The sequence below is a fragment of the Camelus ferus genome, chromosome 23 (genome assembly GCF_009834535.1).
Source record: "Camelus ferus isolate YT-003-E chromosome 23, BCGSAC_Cfer_1.0, whole genome shotgun sequence".
In the NCBI taxonomy this organism is placed as follows: Eukaryota; Metazoa; Chordata; class Mammalia; order Artiodactyla; family Camelidae; genus Camelus; species Camelus ferus.
The window spans coordinates 30,882,852-30,899,101 of NC_045718.1; the positions used below are offsets into that span (position 1 = coordinate 30,882,852).

General features: G+C 48.3%; 1 protein-coding gene across 4 annotated transcripts in view; it reads right to left on the reverse strand.

Moving 5' to 3' along the window:
• CNIH3 (cornichon family AMPA receptor auxiliary protein 3) overlaps nucleotides 1-16,250 on the reverse strand; it is a 194,772-nt gene that overhangs the window by 83,627 nt on the left and 94,895 nt on the right. For 2 of the 4 annotated variants that reach the window (XM_032466613.1, XM_006188130.3), the window contains one exon: nucleotides 5,705-13,429. The exons of the other annotated variants lie outside the window; for them this stretch is intronic. In XM_032466613.1, coding sequence (XP_032322504.1) covers nucleotides 13,402-13,429 — 28 coding nt within the window. In that variant the 3' untranslated portion in view covers nucleotides 5,705-13,401. Of the gene's footprint in view, nucleotides 1-5,704; nucleotides 13,430-16,250 lie in introns of those variants that run through there. 4 annotated transcript variants of the gene reach the window in all.

Consider the following 16,250-nt stretch of genomic DNA (forward strand, 5'->3'; position numbering starts at 1 on the left):
TGTGAAATGAATGATACAGAAATTCTAGCCACATGACTTTCAGTATCACTGTTCTCAGCCTCTTAATTTATAAAATAGGCACATGACTTGGAAATTAAATGTAATCTTATGCAATGCACTTACCTTGAGCATAGACTATAACTGCTCAGGAAATCTTAGCCATTGCAATAATGGTATCTGTAAGATATATTAACGAGGTATACATTGTGGTTATTACTGTTGTTGTTAATGCTTAACTGAAAAGAATGTGGGGTTGGAGTCCAAGGGGAACATATTAGGCCATGAACACTTGTAGAAGGAAAGGAACTAGAAAGAAGCAGGGATGAAAGCAATCACAACTTCCTACTTTCCCATTTGTGCTTCCACTGGTTTCTTGCCCTCAGGTGTTCATAAAGTGGAATCTGGCCTGCGGCTGCCAGCCTCCAAAATGGCCCTCGATGGTCCTCACCCCTCTTGGCCACACCCATACTCCCCTCCACCTCTGAGGCTTGTTCGCAAAATACATGGTGATTTCTCCGTGTCCTCTAGATCACTCTGGTGGTAGCCATGTAGCACATTGTGAGACGGAGCCCATGTTATAAGGAGCTGAGGCCTCCTGCTAATAGCCACATAAGGAGCATCTCAGAAGCAGATCTTCTTTCCCAGCCAAGTCTTCCCATGACAACGGCCCTGATCAACATCTGGACTACAACCTCAAGAGACATTCTAAGCCAGAACAACCTAAGCTGCTCCCAGATTCCTGGCCCTCAGAAACTGTGAGATAATGTTATTGTTTCACACGCTTAAGTTTGGGAGGTAATTTGTTACACAGCAATAGATAACTAACACATGCCTTATTGTTTAAACTTGAATGAATGTATTTTTGTACCTGGCAGTGCATGATCTCAGGCAAAAACTTGCTTAAAAAACATTAGCTAAAGAAACAGAAGTGCAAACAAACTGTAATTGTTGAAGTTTTTCATTTTTTTTTTCTGAGGTATAGAAAAGATGACCCTCGTTTTAAGGTACGCTATTTACCTACTTATCTATCTTTCTCCCAGTCATTTCCCAGCACACATTCAGCTATCCATTCCTTGCATTAAACAGGAATTTTAAGACAGACTATACGTACATAAATAATACTTAGTAGAGGGGGAAAGAATCCTTTGTCTTTCTAGAACTCCTTTTAGGACGTTTTCTTCAGAAAATTGTTTTTTGACCAACTGACTTGGGGTAGAAGTTGAGCCTCCAGAGAATGATTTATTCAGTGTAAGACTGTAGAGTGTGTGCATGTGTTGGGGCGGGGGGGTTGGAAGTGTCATGTATTTTCGTATCTTTAGAAGAAACACAACAAGAGTGAGAGAAAGGGAGAGGAGAGTGGTGAATGTCAAAGGCTTTGTGATATGACTCTTCCATTTGCTTCTCCCTCATCTGATGTAAAATGACTAAACTCAAAATAATGGAGACACAGGAATTGGAGAGCAGAAACCAGTGGTGGAGCAAGGCTTTGTGTCCACACTAAAGTGTTGGAATAACGACTATCCGGGCAACCCAAAAGCACAGAAGCAGAGAGAAGGAGGAGAAGCAAACATCAGGTTTGACACAAACACAAAGAAACTGTGGGAAGGGCTTTTAGAGTTTCAAGGAGCTATAATATTGGGGGTTTGAGACACAGCTGAATCTTTGACAGCCACTAAGGACCCAATAGGCATCTTGGATGGTTGGATGGATGCATGGATAGATAGATGCACTGATGGAGACAGAGGTAGAGAAATAGAAGGTGTGAGCTCCTTTAAGGCTGAGGGCAGCTTCAGCTTCATCTTACTCACCTTTCTGTATTTGGTGCTGTACATGAAAGGTATTTTATAAACTCATGGAATAAATGAATGAGCGATATACACAGAAAAACTAACTTGCAAGTACTAATCTTCAATATACACACTCTATCTATCCATTCACTGTTACGGTTTTCCTGAAATTTATGAGTTTATTTCAAGCATACACGTTTCAGGGTTGTAGAAGATATTCCATCGGCTCAAATATACTTACCATCAAGCAATGCTTTAGTGCTTCCAGAAGGCATAATCTTTCCTTCTGGTACACCATGTTTCATCCTCACTTTCTGCCATCTGTCTAGGGGCAGGGGAGGAGACTGTAGAATGGATGTAACCAGCTAATGCAGCAACACATCTCCAGTCTGAGCAAGGCAGGAGCTACTACAAAGGAGTGGGCTTGGGTGGATGAATGTATTCTGATTCCCTTCCTCAGGTTTCTTCAGGATTCTGGAACTGAACATGTCATTCAGCTCTGCCTATCTGAACTGCTCTTGTCATTGGCTAGATGTGAGCATCTGCTGCCTGTGAAGTTCTAAGTCAGGCACAGATCCTGCCATCCCCACACACACATGCACACACAGCTCTGTTGGTCTGCACTGGAGCAACAATGAGTCTGCCAAATTGCTGCTGATTTAGCTGTCTTTTTCCCTAATCACATAGAGAATTTCAATAAAAAGGAGATCATTCCTATACCAGCTGTCAGCTCCGGTGCAGTCCTGGTAATTAGCACCTTGTCAGACCTTGAAAATCCTCCTACATGCTATGTCATAGTTCTGAGTTCATCTGAATTTATGAATTATTTGCAGAGATAATGAAATCGATCAGATTATCTTTCAACTTCATCTAAAATGAAATTAACTGGCGGCAAGGAGACCATAATGACTTCTGGGAAGACTTTCATAGCCTGAAAATAGCAGGCTGATTTCCTCACTTCTTTACCGACTCTGCCATTCCTTCATTCTCCTCTCCAATTAGCTGGCTACTTCCTTTCTTCTTCTCATTGGAGGCTTAAAAGGGCAGGAGACGGGAGGGGCCAGATCATTAAAATAAAATATTTATAAAAGTGTGTGTGTAGACAAGCTGCAGATTCTAATTCTAAAGAAATGGTATTTCACATCTTCCTGCTCAATTTCTCCCTCGTCAATACCCCATTACTGCTAGTGAGGTTCTAGGAGGCAATCCTCAAAGATGCAAACCAAACGAAAAGGAAATTACAAATAGACATTCTCTTTTTCCTTTTCCTTCCCTTTTCCCTTTTATTGCCTAGAAAGTAGACTTATAAATGTATAGCTCTAATCCAGAACTTTCTCCTCTGACCTCTCTAGCCTACTGCCTTTTAAATATCTCACCTAATGACCAGTTGATATTCAAAGTCAACATATAGGTAGTGGGGACTGCTATGCATTCACCAAAACTCACCCAGATGACAGTTCCCAGCCCTCCGTGTGGGTGGCTGTGGCTGTGCACTGAGTTCTATGCAAAGGGAAGTTGGGAAGTGAGTGGACCAGTTTCAAGCCTGACCCCTCCAAAAGCCTATCATGGGACCTTTGCTGCTCTTTTCCTATCTGTTGCCTGAATGGAGAGGATTCTAATAACCACGAGCAGGGGGAGCTGCAAGATGGAAAGAGCCTGGGTCTCTGAATGAGCTCCTGGAAGGCTGTCTGACCAGGAGTTCGTGCATTGGCCTAGGACATGAACCTGAGCTAAACTTCCATTGTATTCAGGGTTTATCTATTACCGTATTGTTTTGGTTGCCCTGGGGTGGGGGCCAGACCAACCCCCCACCCCAAAACTCGATTTGGATGTTGAGGTTGATGATGCCACACACACAGTGCACAAGAGGGCATGAAGAAATCATGGCTCAGAGAATGAGCCTTGCAGGGGAAAGCACGGCAGGCTCCCAAACAGGTCAAAAAATGGCTTGAGAGCGTGATGGGGACTGGCTTTGGCTTGTATTGTGGTTAGCCGATGGGACAAGGGAAGGCTCCAACACATGGGCCAGGTTTTATGTGGCTGAAACTTCCCTCTGGTGTCAAGGGAGGGAGCAGGCAGACTTTCTTACTGGTTTGCCCAGAAGTGGGAAGAAGGGAAAGGGGACATGATGAGGCTTGAAAGCTGTCAGCAAGCAAACAGCGGAAATGGAGCCAGACTCAATCACACCACAGCTGGAATTACCTTGACTTACACAACATCCAAACTGAACATGTTACCATCCACGACCCAGCTCAGTCCTGCCCTCTCCCTTGCTTCCCTTGAGACCAGACTGACCAACTCCCCCAAAGGTGGACATGAACAAAGGGCAACCTTTATGGACACGATAGATATTAAAGTCAATCTCCCTGTCCACCTACTCTGCTCCCACCTGCTCCCTTCCCTCCACCCCGGCCTCAGCTTGGAGAACTCCTGAGGGGGTGAGGGCAGAGTGGGGCCACAAAAGCTCTGATTCTGCCAGAAGCACCGCACAAGGGCCGAGTCAAAGATGGGCCCAGACACCTGCGTGGTACTGGGTTTCCTGTGTCTTACTCTCCCACGGCTGCTCCATGAGCCAGCCTCTTCACGTCAATTAACAACAGTCAAAGACCTGGCTTTTTTTTTTTCCTCAAGTTTTTCTAAACTGTTATGGGTACAAAAGCTGGTGGAGTTTAGTGTCAGTCACTCTGTGACACTGGAGACCCAGTGGTCTTTGCTCCCTCAAGTCTTGGAGTCGTGTGTTTCAGTGATTTGGAGGAGAGTGAGCCCAGGGGGGTTGCAGTGGGAAACAACCTGCAGACATCCTGTACGTGCCTTTGCCTGTTTTCCTGCTACTGGACGTGGCAAGATGTTTCCAGGACACAGGCTGTGTGTTTTAATACTCTTCCCTCCTCCACGCCTCACGGGACACTGATTCCTACTGACTCTGAGGCTTATCTCTGCCTCCTGCTGATTCCAAAAGCAATCCAAAAATCAACTTAATTCAACGTGTATTTACTGTGGTCTGTTAAGGAGTAAGCACAGCTCTGGAGCTATCAAAAGAAATATCTGTCCTCAAAGAGTCCATCATCTGTGGGGTACTGAATTCAACCCTTCCTGTTTATTAAGGAACCCAGCCTTTCCTACATTCCTATGATGTGGATGAATTATCATCAGTGTGGTGTCCACTCTGGAGCAAGCCCAACTTTTTCACATGACCTGCAATGCCGAGTTCCATCTGTGAAACCCATTCCATCACATAATACATACTCATCCCTCGGTCACCATGGAGCCCTGAGAGCTCTGTCCCACGCCTCTCTCTGAGCCTCTGCCGCTGCATTTCAGAGAGACCGTCCTCCCTCGTGATGCTCATGATGGCAGGAGCCCTGCCCAGGTAGGTTTGGGCAAGCCTGCTGATGTGCTCAGCCAGTGGTCCCCACGGGAATTTGACACAGAGCACTCCTTCCGCCTGACACCTCTCCTGAGCCCTCCCAGGCAAGCAATTGCTCTAATTCCATTTGGAGAGGAAGGGGTCTGGGAGGGTCGCTGCCCCTCAATTCCTGCTCTCAGCCCTCTTGGAGCTTTTGGTCTTTGATTCTTTGAAAACAGTCTTCTTGAAGCTTCTCTGCCCAGTCCTGTGAGCTGGACTCTGGATGCCCTGCTCTGGACACAGTCGAAATTCTCAGCATCACTCTCAAAGACCATGACTGTAGACTGAACAGGCTCAGTCTACAGTCTCAGAGAGCTGATGGGGGCTGAGGACACTGGGGCCACCTTCTGCCACATCACTCCAGACTTTGTATAACGAAGCCTAACACTGCCGTAGCTTTCAGGCAGATCAGTTTGCTCACCATCCGCTCAGCGTCAGTTAAAACCCACTGCCCACCACGCGTCCCCCCTTCCCCCCTCCTCCGCCCTCGCCCTCTTCCAGACCCTGCTGCTGACTACTTGGAGCTCAATCTCGAGACCTTCCGTTTATGCCTGTTATACTCCCTCTAGTGAGTCTGGCTTTGTGATTTTTTAAAAAAAAAACTCTTCCTTTCCTAATTTAATCCTTTTCAGCTTTGTACTATCCCAGAATTAATCCGCTGCCTTCAAGTGGTGGTCACTGATAATAAATGTAGAACAGGACAGGGCCAAGGGCAAAGCCCCCCAGCACCCCTTTCAGGACGACCTTCCACCTTCCAGGCTGATGCTGGTCCAGGAACCAGCACTCCTGGGTTCCGTCTGTTTAGCTCCTGAGAAAGTGTCATCATCCGACTGGCGCTGAACACTTGGGTCTGGCGTGGGCTGGGCTTCCCCAAACTGTGAGGCTGAAACCTGTGATGGGGGGGGTCCCCAGTGACCCCCAACCTAGGTGGCAGATGTCTCAGATAAAAAATGTGATTAGGCCTCATTTTATTCTTTTTCACCTAGAAGTGGTAACTGCCACAGCTGCTACTGGGGCTTTACTGCTAAGGTGTCCACTGCGCTTGTAACCTGTGGGGTAAGGGCTCAATCTTGCGGCACAGTTGTTTTAATTCAACCGTGAAATATTAATACAAAGAATTGCTGATTTTAAAGGCTGGTGGCCCAGGGTGCAGGATTGCGAGCCATCCCTTGGGGATCTGGCCCATCCGCCCGGCATTAGATTATGCTACAGTCTCCACCCCACTGAGAGGGTCTCTGTATCCTGTGGAGTCTAGAGTTACTTTAGCATCAAACCCACTCTCAGTTGAGCTATGGGAGAGTAAGAGCAGCATCTCAAGATCCGTCCGCTGATGCCACCAACCCACAAAATTTCCCCCAATGCCTCTAGCGCTGCCCTGCTGTTTCCATTGCTGCAACCAAACCAGACTGTCCCAGGCATGGGGACCTGACGGATGTGCTTGACTGTAATTTAATGTGGGGACTGGTAATTACTGGGTTCTCATTTTCTCTACTTCCCCTACTCTAAAATATCGGAAGATATTCCCACCAGAAAGATGATGTCTTTCTCTCCGGCCAAGCATTTCTGAGAAGGACAGGGTTTACTACGCAGATTCCCGTGACAACACCTGAACAGAAGCACTGGAGTGGCATTTTGGGCTCTCTCCCTGGCTGTCAGGTAGTCACTCCAGGAAATAACACAATCTCCCCCTGACTGTTGGGTCTCTAAACCAAAAGGTGTGTGTCTGGCCCCTGAGGTCCCAGGGTCCCAGGCAGGAGACCAGCTCCTGGAGGAGAGAGTACACACAGAAGAGTGGTTCCCGTAGGCTGCCTAGGAGGGCACACCCACGCTGTGAACTGCCTGCAAAGCCCCGCAGAGGAAGGAGCAATGGTTACTGGGCTTGTACTGTGTGCAAAACATAGCCCCAGGCACCGCACAGGTCTTATCTTACTTATCATCTTATAATCATTCATCCACCTTAGGTGGTGGGTAACTAGTAGGGTACAGTCTGTGTTCCCCCAGCATTCAGACTAGAGGCACAGGCCTGGCTGCATGGGGACCTTGGAAGAATCCTGGGAAGGGACTCATCCTATAGGAAGAATGACGGTCCCCAAGCTAATTCAAGGGCAGTGGCGCTAGGGTCAAAGTACAAAAGCATGTCCACACTCAGCAAAGTGTGTTACACTTACATCTCCAAGCCCAAGCCGTCATGGCCTACAGAGCATAAAACTGAAAGTCCCTTCCGATCACCTCTAGGAGACAAAAAGAGCTTAAGTGGCAGCACCACTGGTGTCACTGCTATGGGGTGGGTGGCAGGTCTGGGCATGACAGCAGTGGCACTTCCAGGATCTTGAACATTGGGTTCTGGTGCCCAAGCCTTCATGGAACTCTGGTTACTGGCTCCCAGGGTAGCCCTACCACATGCCAGAGCAGGGAATCGTGTGTACTGGTTGATGTGAACAATGAGTACTAGTAAGTGCTTAACAACTAGCACCAGAAGGGGAGGGGGAGGGGGGACCTAACCTGTAGCATCTGACCATTTCTGTGGTGTAAATACTCCTACTGTGGCTGATTTCAAGCTATTAACGGGATATCGCTGAACACAAAGATGGGAGGAGGTGTACAGAAGTGCCCTGTTGTACGCTGTTCCCACCGTCCATACAACAGACACAAGCACAAGAGCACGGATAACAGTGAAACACAGTAAATGTTCCTTAGAAGGTGCTAAGTTGTGACTATGTATTACCTTTGGTTTTAATTTAATTATAAGCTTACATAACCACTGTCGATAATGCCTGCATTTAACAACCACTTAGCAAAACCCCTAAAAATTTAACAACTGGCTCTCACAAGCCTTATAGCCACCTCCAGCAAACTACTGGCTGGAAAGGAAGAAAATGTGAGCATCACAAGATGTCCAAGAGATCAAGTTCACAACACAGGAAGACACTCCTGGGGCATCCAGAGCTTTCTGGGTAGAATTTAAAAGGAGCAGAGCTCATCATAGAGAAGGTGGGGGCAAAGCCTGGAAGACACTGTTCTGTGGCTGGGTTGACCCTGTATCTACTTCCGAATTGTGAGCAGCAGCTGAAACCCAATCCAAGATGTCAGCGGTAAGGTTTTATTCCCTCTGCAAATGCAGCTGCACAAAATACCTGCATCACACAGCAGGGCTCCTGGCAACAAGACTGCTCCCGTCTCCTAACGAGGACAAAGCCAAAACCTGTCCCATCTCTCCCTGAAAACACTTGGTTGTGTCCTGAAGAATCACTTTTCTGCTCTGATCATTCTTCCCTCTGCCTGGATTAGGCGAGTCACGGGGCACATTTCAGGATGCCACCTCAAACACCTACAGGGATGACAGCCTTCTGCCTAAGCCTCGGGAGCAGAGGCAGCCCTGAGATGTAAACTTCAGTTTTCGGAGCGCGGTTTGGAAGAGAGCAGCCCAAATCCAAGAAAAGAAAAGGTATGAAACGGATCTGCACGATGACACAGCGTGAGCACAATTAATTGTTGTCAAAGCATTTTGCTGGCTGCGTTCATCTCTTACACAGAAGAGCAAAACTGTCATAATGGTGACAACTTTATTCAACACTGGTGCAATTACCAAGCCTAAAAATAGGAAGCAGAGGGGAGATTTTCCCCAGAAGGCTGAGCTCTGGTACCCACGTCACGTGTCTGGGACAGTCCGCCCCCAGGATTGAGGGAGGCGAGGAAGGAAGCTAAGATCATTGAATGCTGCCATGTGCTACTATGAGAAGCCTTTTACCATTTTGTTCTACATAATCCTCCCTTCAGCTCTGTGCAGGGAAGGGAGTGGAGTGCAGCAGAGGACAAAGCTTTGTTGAGCACCAGTTCCGAGACAGGCTCTCTGTACGAGCTCTAGGCACACAATTACTTTACCTAGCACAACCGCAATCAAAGGGAGGTCTTATTAGCCCCATTTTCCAGATGGGAAAGCTGAGTCTCAGAAAGGTTAGGAAGCTGGCCCAAGATCCTGTGGCTCAAATCCTTCTGATTACAAAGTCATTTACAAGGACTTGCTTGCTCTGCACACTGTCAGGTGAGCAGAGCCACACTTCTGGGACAGTTCCACCCCTGTGCTCCCTTCTTCATCCCCTTTTCCACTCATCTTCACGTCCCATTGCCCTCCCTGTCCTGTGTCACTCTTTCAGGAATGTAAAAACAGCCAGAGCTAAACAACCAGGGCCTCCTGTTTAACACAGGGAACTAAATTCAATATCTTGTAATAACCTATAATGGAAAACAACTTAGTGTACAGCAAAGTGATTCAAGGGTGTGTGTGTGTGTGTGTGTGTGTGTACACCAGAAACTAACAGAACATTGTAAATCAACCACACTTCAATCTAAAAAACAGGAAAAAACAGTCAAGGGCCTGGCGTCCTTGCCTGAAGCCTAGGCTCCATGACTTCCCAGTACTTGTGACGTTCGCGCATTTATTTAACCTCTGTAAGCTTTAGTGTTTCAACTATAAACTGGGGTCAGGAATAGTTCCTACCTCATAACACCGTTGTGTGGATTAAACGAGGCCATGCTTGCCAAGTGCTTTGCACAGTGCCTGGCATACAGCAAGCATTCGACGGCAGCTGTTATGATTATTGGCCAGAGAACATGGCATTGACAAGAGGTGTCAGGTCCCAGCCTGACCTCCGCTCAGGACTCGACAGATGAAAATGAGGCATCAGGAGGGTAGCTGAGTCCAAGGTCTTCACTCCCTTCCCACTGGCCAGGTGACTTCTCTCCCATCAGAGGACCTTGCCCTGGGTGGGCACCGGGCAGAGGAAGAACGGCGGATGGAGAGGAAGACTCATGTCCTACAAAGAGTTCGGTAGTGCTTACCATGTGCGGGCACCCTTCTAAGTTCTCTGCAAATATGAACTCATTAACTCATTTAATCTTAATGACAAGTCGGTGCAGCAGGTGCCAGCCCTCACCTCACTTAGTGAAGTGGAAAGTAAGTCTAAGGGACCTCCCCTGGCCCGGCTCTGACCCTTGGGGCACAGCCATGCCAGGCCCACAGCTCTGCTTCTCTAAGGGAATGGGAACCAGGTCGCCAGCACCACCCTCATGTGATGTCTGTGCTCCCCGAGAAGCTCCCTCCATGATGCCGGGCACGGGCTGGGTAGGAAGGGCTCTCCATCACCCAAGGGTAACAATTGCTTTGTGATTTCTCCAGCGTGCTTTCTCCTCCACTCTCCTCCCTCCCTTTGATTATTTCTATAGGATAAACAATGAGCGACAAAGAGATTCAAGAAGGAAAAATTACATGAGAAGAGGCAGACCTGGGTTTAGATTCCAGATGTAGTTACTGCACACCTCGCACTGGCCATGGGTCCCTGCAAGTAACTCATCTGCTGGGACCTTCTACATCTATAAAACAGAGAAAATACCAACTTCACGGTATTCTTATGAGGAGCAGACAAAAAGCATCTGAAATATACAGAACCATGCTCGACACCTCAGTTTATAGCTACTGTTACTATCTGGCCACCTACTTACAGCATCAAGCTCTCATCTGGCTGATTCATCTGGGGAAGACTTACCTGCCCTGAGCCTCCCTGGTTTCCTGACCTGTAAAGCAGGCAGAGGAGAACACGCAACCTGTCTCGTGGGGGCGTTGTGAGAGCTGGGAGAGGTCCGGAGACGTCCTGGCGTAACTCCTGGCGCACAACACGGCTCTGCCAACCGTGCCACTACTCTTACTCTTACCATCGTGACTAGCTTCCCCCGGGAAGTGAAAATCGGCTCCAACTCTGAACAACCGCTGGAATTCCTTCTCAGTCACAGCTCATGTGGGAGAAGTATTTGGATGTCTCTCTTTCATAAAAGCTTTTAAAGCTTTTAGGAGATCACCTTAAAGAAGAACCTCCCACAGTAAAGCAAGTCAGGCTGGCACACAAAGGAAGAAAACCAGGTACTTTCTCTATAGCTCTACTTTAAAGAAACTTCTCCTTTTCTCAAACAGTGAATGCTAATCAAACCCTAACAGGACCCTCAATTACCATGCCGGCTCTCAGGTGTGATGGAAAGGACACAGAGTTTTTTAAGGTCAGACAACCTGGGTTCAAAGGCAGGTCTGTGACTGCTGTGTGACTATAGTGACTCGCTTACCCTCTCTGAGCCTCAGCTTCCTCACTTAGAAAATGGGAAAAAAGACTAGTATCTACTTCATAGGATTCTGAAGAAAGTCAAATGAGATGTGAAAGCAATCGGTAAAATGCAAAGCACTGTGTAAATGTGAATTGCCATTATTTGTTGCTAAGAGAAATGATACTAAACTTAAGGCTCAATCACAGTAGATAAAACACCTCAGGAAGTCAGTATCTCTGCGTCCTCCTCCTTTCTAAGTCTGAATTTCCTATTTCCATTCTAACAGTCTTGGTGTACTTGTATCTGCCATTATTGCAAATCTTTTCGGAAGGAGGTAAAGTATAAAAACAAAACAGTTCCATGGTGAGAAGTAACATGGGCCATCGACCCCCTGCCTCCAGTTGCATTTGCAAGACGGCGGTGGGGTCAGATCTACTGTCTGCAGCCTGGAACCCAGGGCTTGTTTCTCTGGATGAAGGCAGCTGGTCATCTCGGGAATGCAGTCAGAGACGAGGCTAGCCAGCCGTAAAGGAAACTCTCCATCCCAACCACAGTTACTCAGCCAGGATGATGGGTACTGGCCAAGGGGAAGCCTGCTCCCAAAAATACTGCCTCAAATCCTCCAGCTCTAAACCTTCAGCCTCAGAGCAGAAGTCTGCCTTTTTGTTTTCTGTAGAATTTTTAGAAGCAAAATGCCTTTTTAAAACTTTTTCTACCTACTAGTTTACCAACTATATGGAGCTGAAGCCAGCCCGTAATGGGTTTAAATGAGACAGCCAGGTAGGTGAGACACTCAAGTGGTCGCAGCGTTTTAAACATAGCACACGTGTTACACAAACAACCATTCATAAACCTGAGTCACAGACTTCAGATAGACGCTGGTACACGTATAAATAGCCTGTGTGTGTCAAACTGAAGAAAAGAAGGAAAGTTTGGGGAATAAGGTCAAAATCACTGTGCCTAATTTAAACGTAATAAAAAATTCTCAGCCTTGTCATTATTTACAACCCCCGAGCACAACTCCTACCCAAAAAGGAGAGAATGTCGAACGGAAAATTCTAAACGAGCTAATGTCCTCGTGTTGAACCGAACAGCACGAATGATGCGGCATCACAAATGAAGCTATAATTACGTTGTCTCGCTTCTTGGCTGCCGGATGCCCACAGTACAGAGCTGCCACTGCAGGTTTTTCTGGCTTTTTCTTGGAATCCTTAAGATTAGGAGGCTTTGACTAGTGTTTTGACCAGTTGGTTTGAATTCAATGGCCCCATGATGTTTTGGGATGACAACGGAAGAATACAGTTTGTGGAGGTGAAGGAGTAACACTTTGAACACGTCATAAATGTTTTAAAAAATCATCTTTTCCTATGACTTCCCTTCTCCTCCCTTCCTCCCTCCCCAACCCATGACTTTGGCCATAACTCCTTACCAACCTACTGCCCCAAACTCAGCACATGATGTCACGGAAGTCACTAAGCTGGGCTCTCATAAAGCAGAGCATGAAATAGGCACCCCTGCAGGCTCAGGGCTGGTTACAGCCGGAGGCAAATCTGCACACCTTCCAAGCCCCTCCCATCGAAGTGAAGGGCATGGCCAGGGCTGGAAGAAACAGAAGAGTCTCGGGTAGCCCATGACATCCTTGAGGCCTTCAAACGGTCCCATAGACTCATCCTCGACTCTGGGTCAGGCCGTTCCTTAGCTGGCACCTTCCAGCCTTCCAGTGTCCACCCCCACCGTCCAGGAACTCAGCGTGAACTTGCACGGAGCCGTTGGATAAAGTGGATTCAGCAAGCAGCGGTTCTCGCTCAGGGGAGCTTTAGCGTTTCGTCACCCCTCGTGCACCTGCTGCTCAGGAGGCATGGGCAGCCCGAGTGGGAGGTGTGAACGGTATGAATGGTGTGAACGCCAAGGACCGACACACAGGGCAACGACACGTGCGCGCAGCGGGCTTACTCGGGGGCTGGCTGCCGCCTGCTTCCGGCTCCCGATTCAGAGTGTCTGCCCGTCTCTTTCTCACACATCTCCACACTGGTCCCTTCTCCAATCACCAGCACAAGTGGACTTCTCAGCCTCAGGCCTCTCCCATCCCAGTCTCTGGTGATGTGCGTGGTCTTTGAGTTAAGAGCTCACTAAAGTGTAGATCATGCTGAGTGCAAAAAGAAGAGGAAAAGAAGGCATTAGTGGGAGCCTGCAAAGGACTCAGACGGCCGTCAAAAGAAGGACCTTCCAAAAGCCAGACCGCTTGTTTCTTTCTCATTCCTGTCCCTAGAGCATCTTCTCTACTCCCTGCACTGTTCCCCATCTCCTTGCCCCAACACTAGACTAAACATTTGTGACAAGAGCACACTGTGTCTCTTGGGTGAAAGATGTAATTGGTCTGAGTGCCGATTATTATTCTCATCAGGATGATTATTCTGGTTGTTATTCCTCTTTCCTACAATTGCAGGGCAGGTCCTCAGGGTTGGGGGTGCGGTGGATTCTTTATCCCACCAGCTGTCACATGCATGTATGATGGCTGTGTCCAGGGGTTCCCAGATTCTGCTGGATAATATGTCTGTGCCATGGCAATGATCTTCATCACTATTACAAGGACCGATGTGTAAGCACAGGCCCTCTGGGCGCACGAACTAAATGAATTCTTAATTGGGTAACTCTCTGGTCGTCCTGTTTTTTAACAGAATCCAGGCATTAAACATGCATTAACAGCATGTGTCCTAAGGTGGTACCCTACACTACCAAGGGGGGGGGTCACGCATCCCTGTGCTCTCAGAAAGGGCTGCAGGCTAATTCTGCAACAATGTGGAAGATGCCACACCAAAATATACGCGTTGTCTACCGGGCAGAAAGAAAAACAACCACCTTTTCAAATATAGAGATAGAGAGTAGAAGGGGTAATCTGGAAAACAAAACAAAAGGAAGCAGAAGCGTTTTCCTTCTAACCCTATCCAGCTGCAAAGCCCCAACGAGCTGTCCTGAGCAGCTGAAGCTGTCTTTGAGAACCTGATACATCTCGTACATCAGTGGTCAGGGCTGGAGCGAGAGGGGTCTTATTCGACACGGGGATGTCGGAGGTTATCTGAAAAGTGGGTCGCTCAAGGTCGCACGGCTAGTGACAGCGAGGCGAGGAGTCTCACCCCAACACCAAAGCCAGTGCCCTTTCCATTACAACGCTGAGCTTCAAGGTACTTGTTTACTCACTTCCATTCCCTCATTCATTCAGTACTTATGGAGTGTCTTCTCCTGCTGCCCGGCACCACTCCAGGTGCTGAGAACAACAGTGAGTGTGCGGCCCCAATCCCTGCCGTGTGCGTGCAGGTACACTGTCGCAATCACAAGGATTTAGCGAGCACTTACAATGCGCCAGGCACTGGCCTGGGCACTGCACATACAGAGGTGGATGAAACACATGGGGTTTCTGCTATCAAATAAACCATCAATTATAGAATTAGAGTGAGAGAAATGAACACGAGAGGAGGCGGGCATGGCCCAGAGTAACGGGGTAGGAGGGTGTGCTACTTCAGGCAGATAACATTATCCTGCTTTACACTCTTGATTTGAAAAGATCTTGACCTTGAGCAGGCAGAGTCCACACTGGACTAACCAACCTGTATTCGTATTAGTTTCAGCATTGGTATTAGTATTAGCATTAGTCTGAGTATTAGCTGGTCCCATCCCATATAACCTGCAAACACCTCCTGGTCCCCAGGGTAACCTGAGAAGAAGGTAGCTCTGGGTGCTGGAATGGTCTGCACAGGAGAGTGGGAAGAGTCCAGGCTCTCGGGCCAGATACACTGCTAACTATCAGCTAGGACCTTGGACACATTGTTCAATCTCCGTGGTCCTTAGGAACCCCTCGGGAATCTCAAATTGTAAAATGCAAACCCCACCTTTACATGGTTCCCAGCTGCTGACATTTGAGTCTTTATCACTGTGCTCAGCTCAGACGCAGCTCTCTCCACACATGGGGGTTCCCTCCCCCTTCATAAGTGGCCTGGGCTGACCTTTCCACAAGCCCTGGATGTAAGGGGCTGGAAGCCCCTGAGGTGGAAGAAACAGGGTCTTTGAGGATCCCTGAAGAGCCCCAGGAAGTCAGATTCAACAAAGAAAGCAGAGCCCTTGGCTGTGACCCAGGGTCCCAGTGAGGCAGGAGGAGCCGTGATTTCCAATTTTGTTTTGGAAACAAAGTAATTAACAAATGTAACAAGAAGGCAGTTCACCAAAGAGAACTCAAGGACAGATAGTCAAGCAGAATGTCTGGAACATGATCAGTTACAGGATGATCACCACCATCTAATGGGCAGGAGCCCCAACACCACCCCCACAGCCCAGCAAAGCAGCTGTGTCTGTAGATTCCTGCGACCCCCAGGCCTTCTTCCCTCCAGCACCTTGGGCTCCAGCAGTCACTGCGTCAGTACTGCAGGGAGGGGGCTTGATCTGCCTCAGGCTTCAGGCCAACTAAAGCAGATCCCAGGCTAACGGGGCAGGAGCCAGGGAGCGGGCTGCCCTTGCTCTGCAGGCTTTGAGGAGGGGCAGTGCTTCCTCTGGGACAGCCCCTCCCCCACCGCCTGTGCTCAGCAGGGTTGTCTGCAGCCCCACAAGGAGGCTAAGCCCACTCCAGTGAAGATATCACTAACCCCACCCTCTACAGAGTTCCCAAGACAGGAACCAGCTTGAGCCAGCTCTAGTTGCTCAGACTTGGGAGTCAGAGAGACTCGGGCCATCCCTGGGCATTTGGAAATCTCCAGAGAGGCTTCAGAGACCCTCAGGCTCCTTGCAAGGGGCAGGCAATGTCCATCAAGGACACTCCATCGAGAAAGAGGGCGGGGGTCACCCTGAGCTTGAACCAACACTTGACTCCAAGAAGAATGTGGTAGAATATTCTGAACCCCTTCCAAGTTGCATAATTCCAGACGTTACAGCCTCAGGGTCTCTGAGGCTTCTGGACACTGGAGATGCTGAGGGGAGAC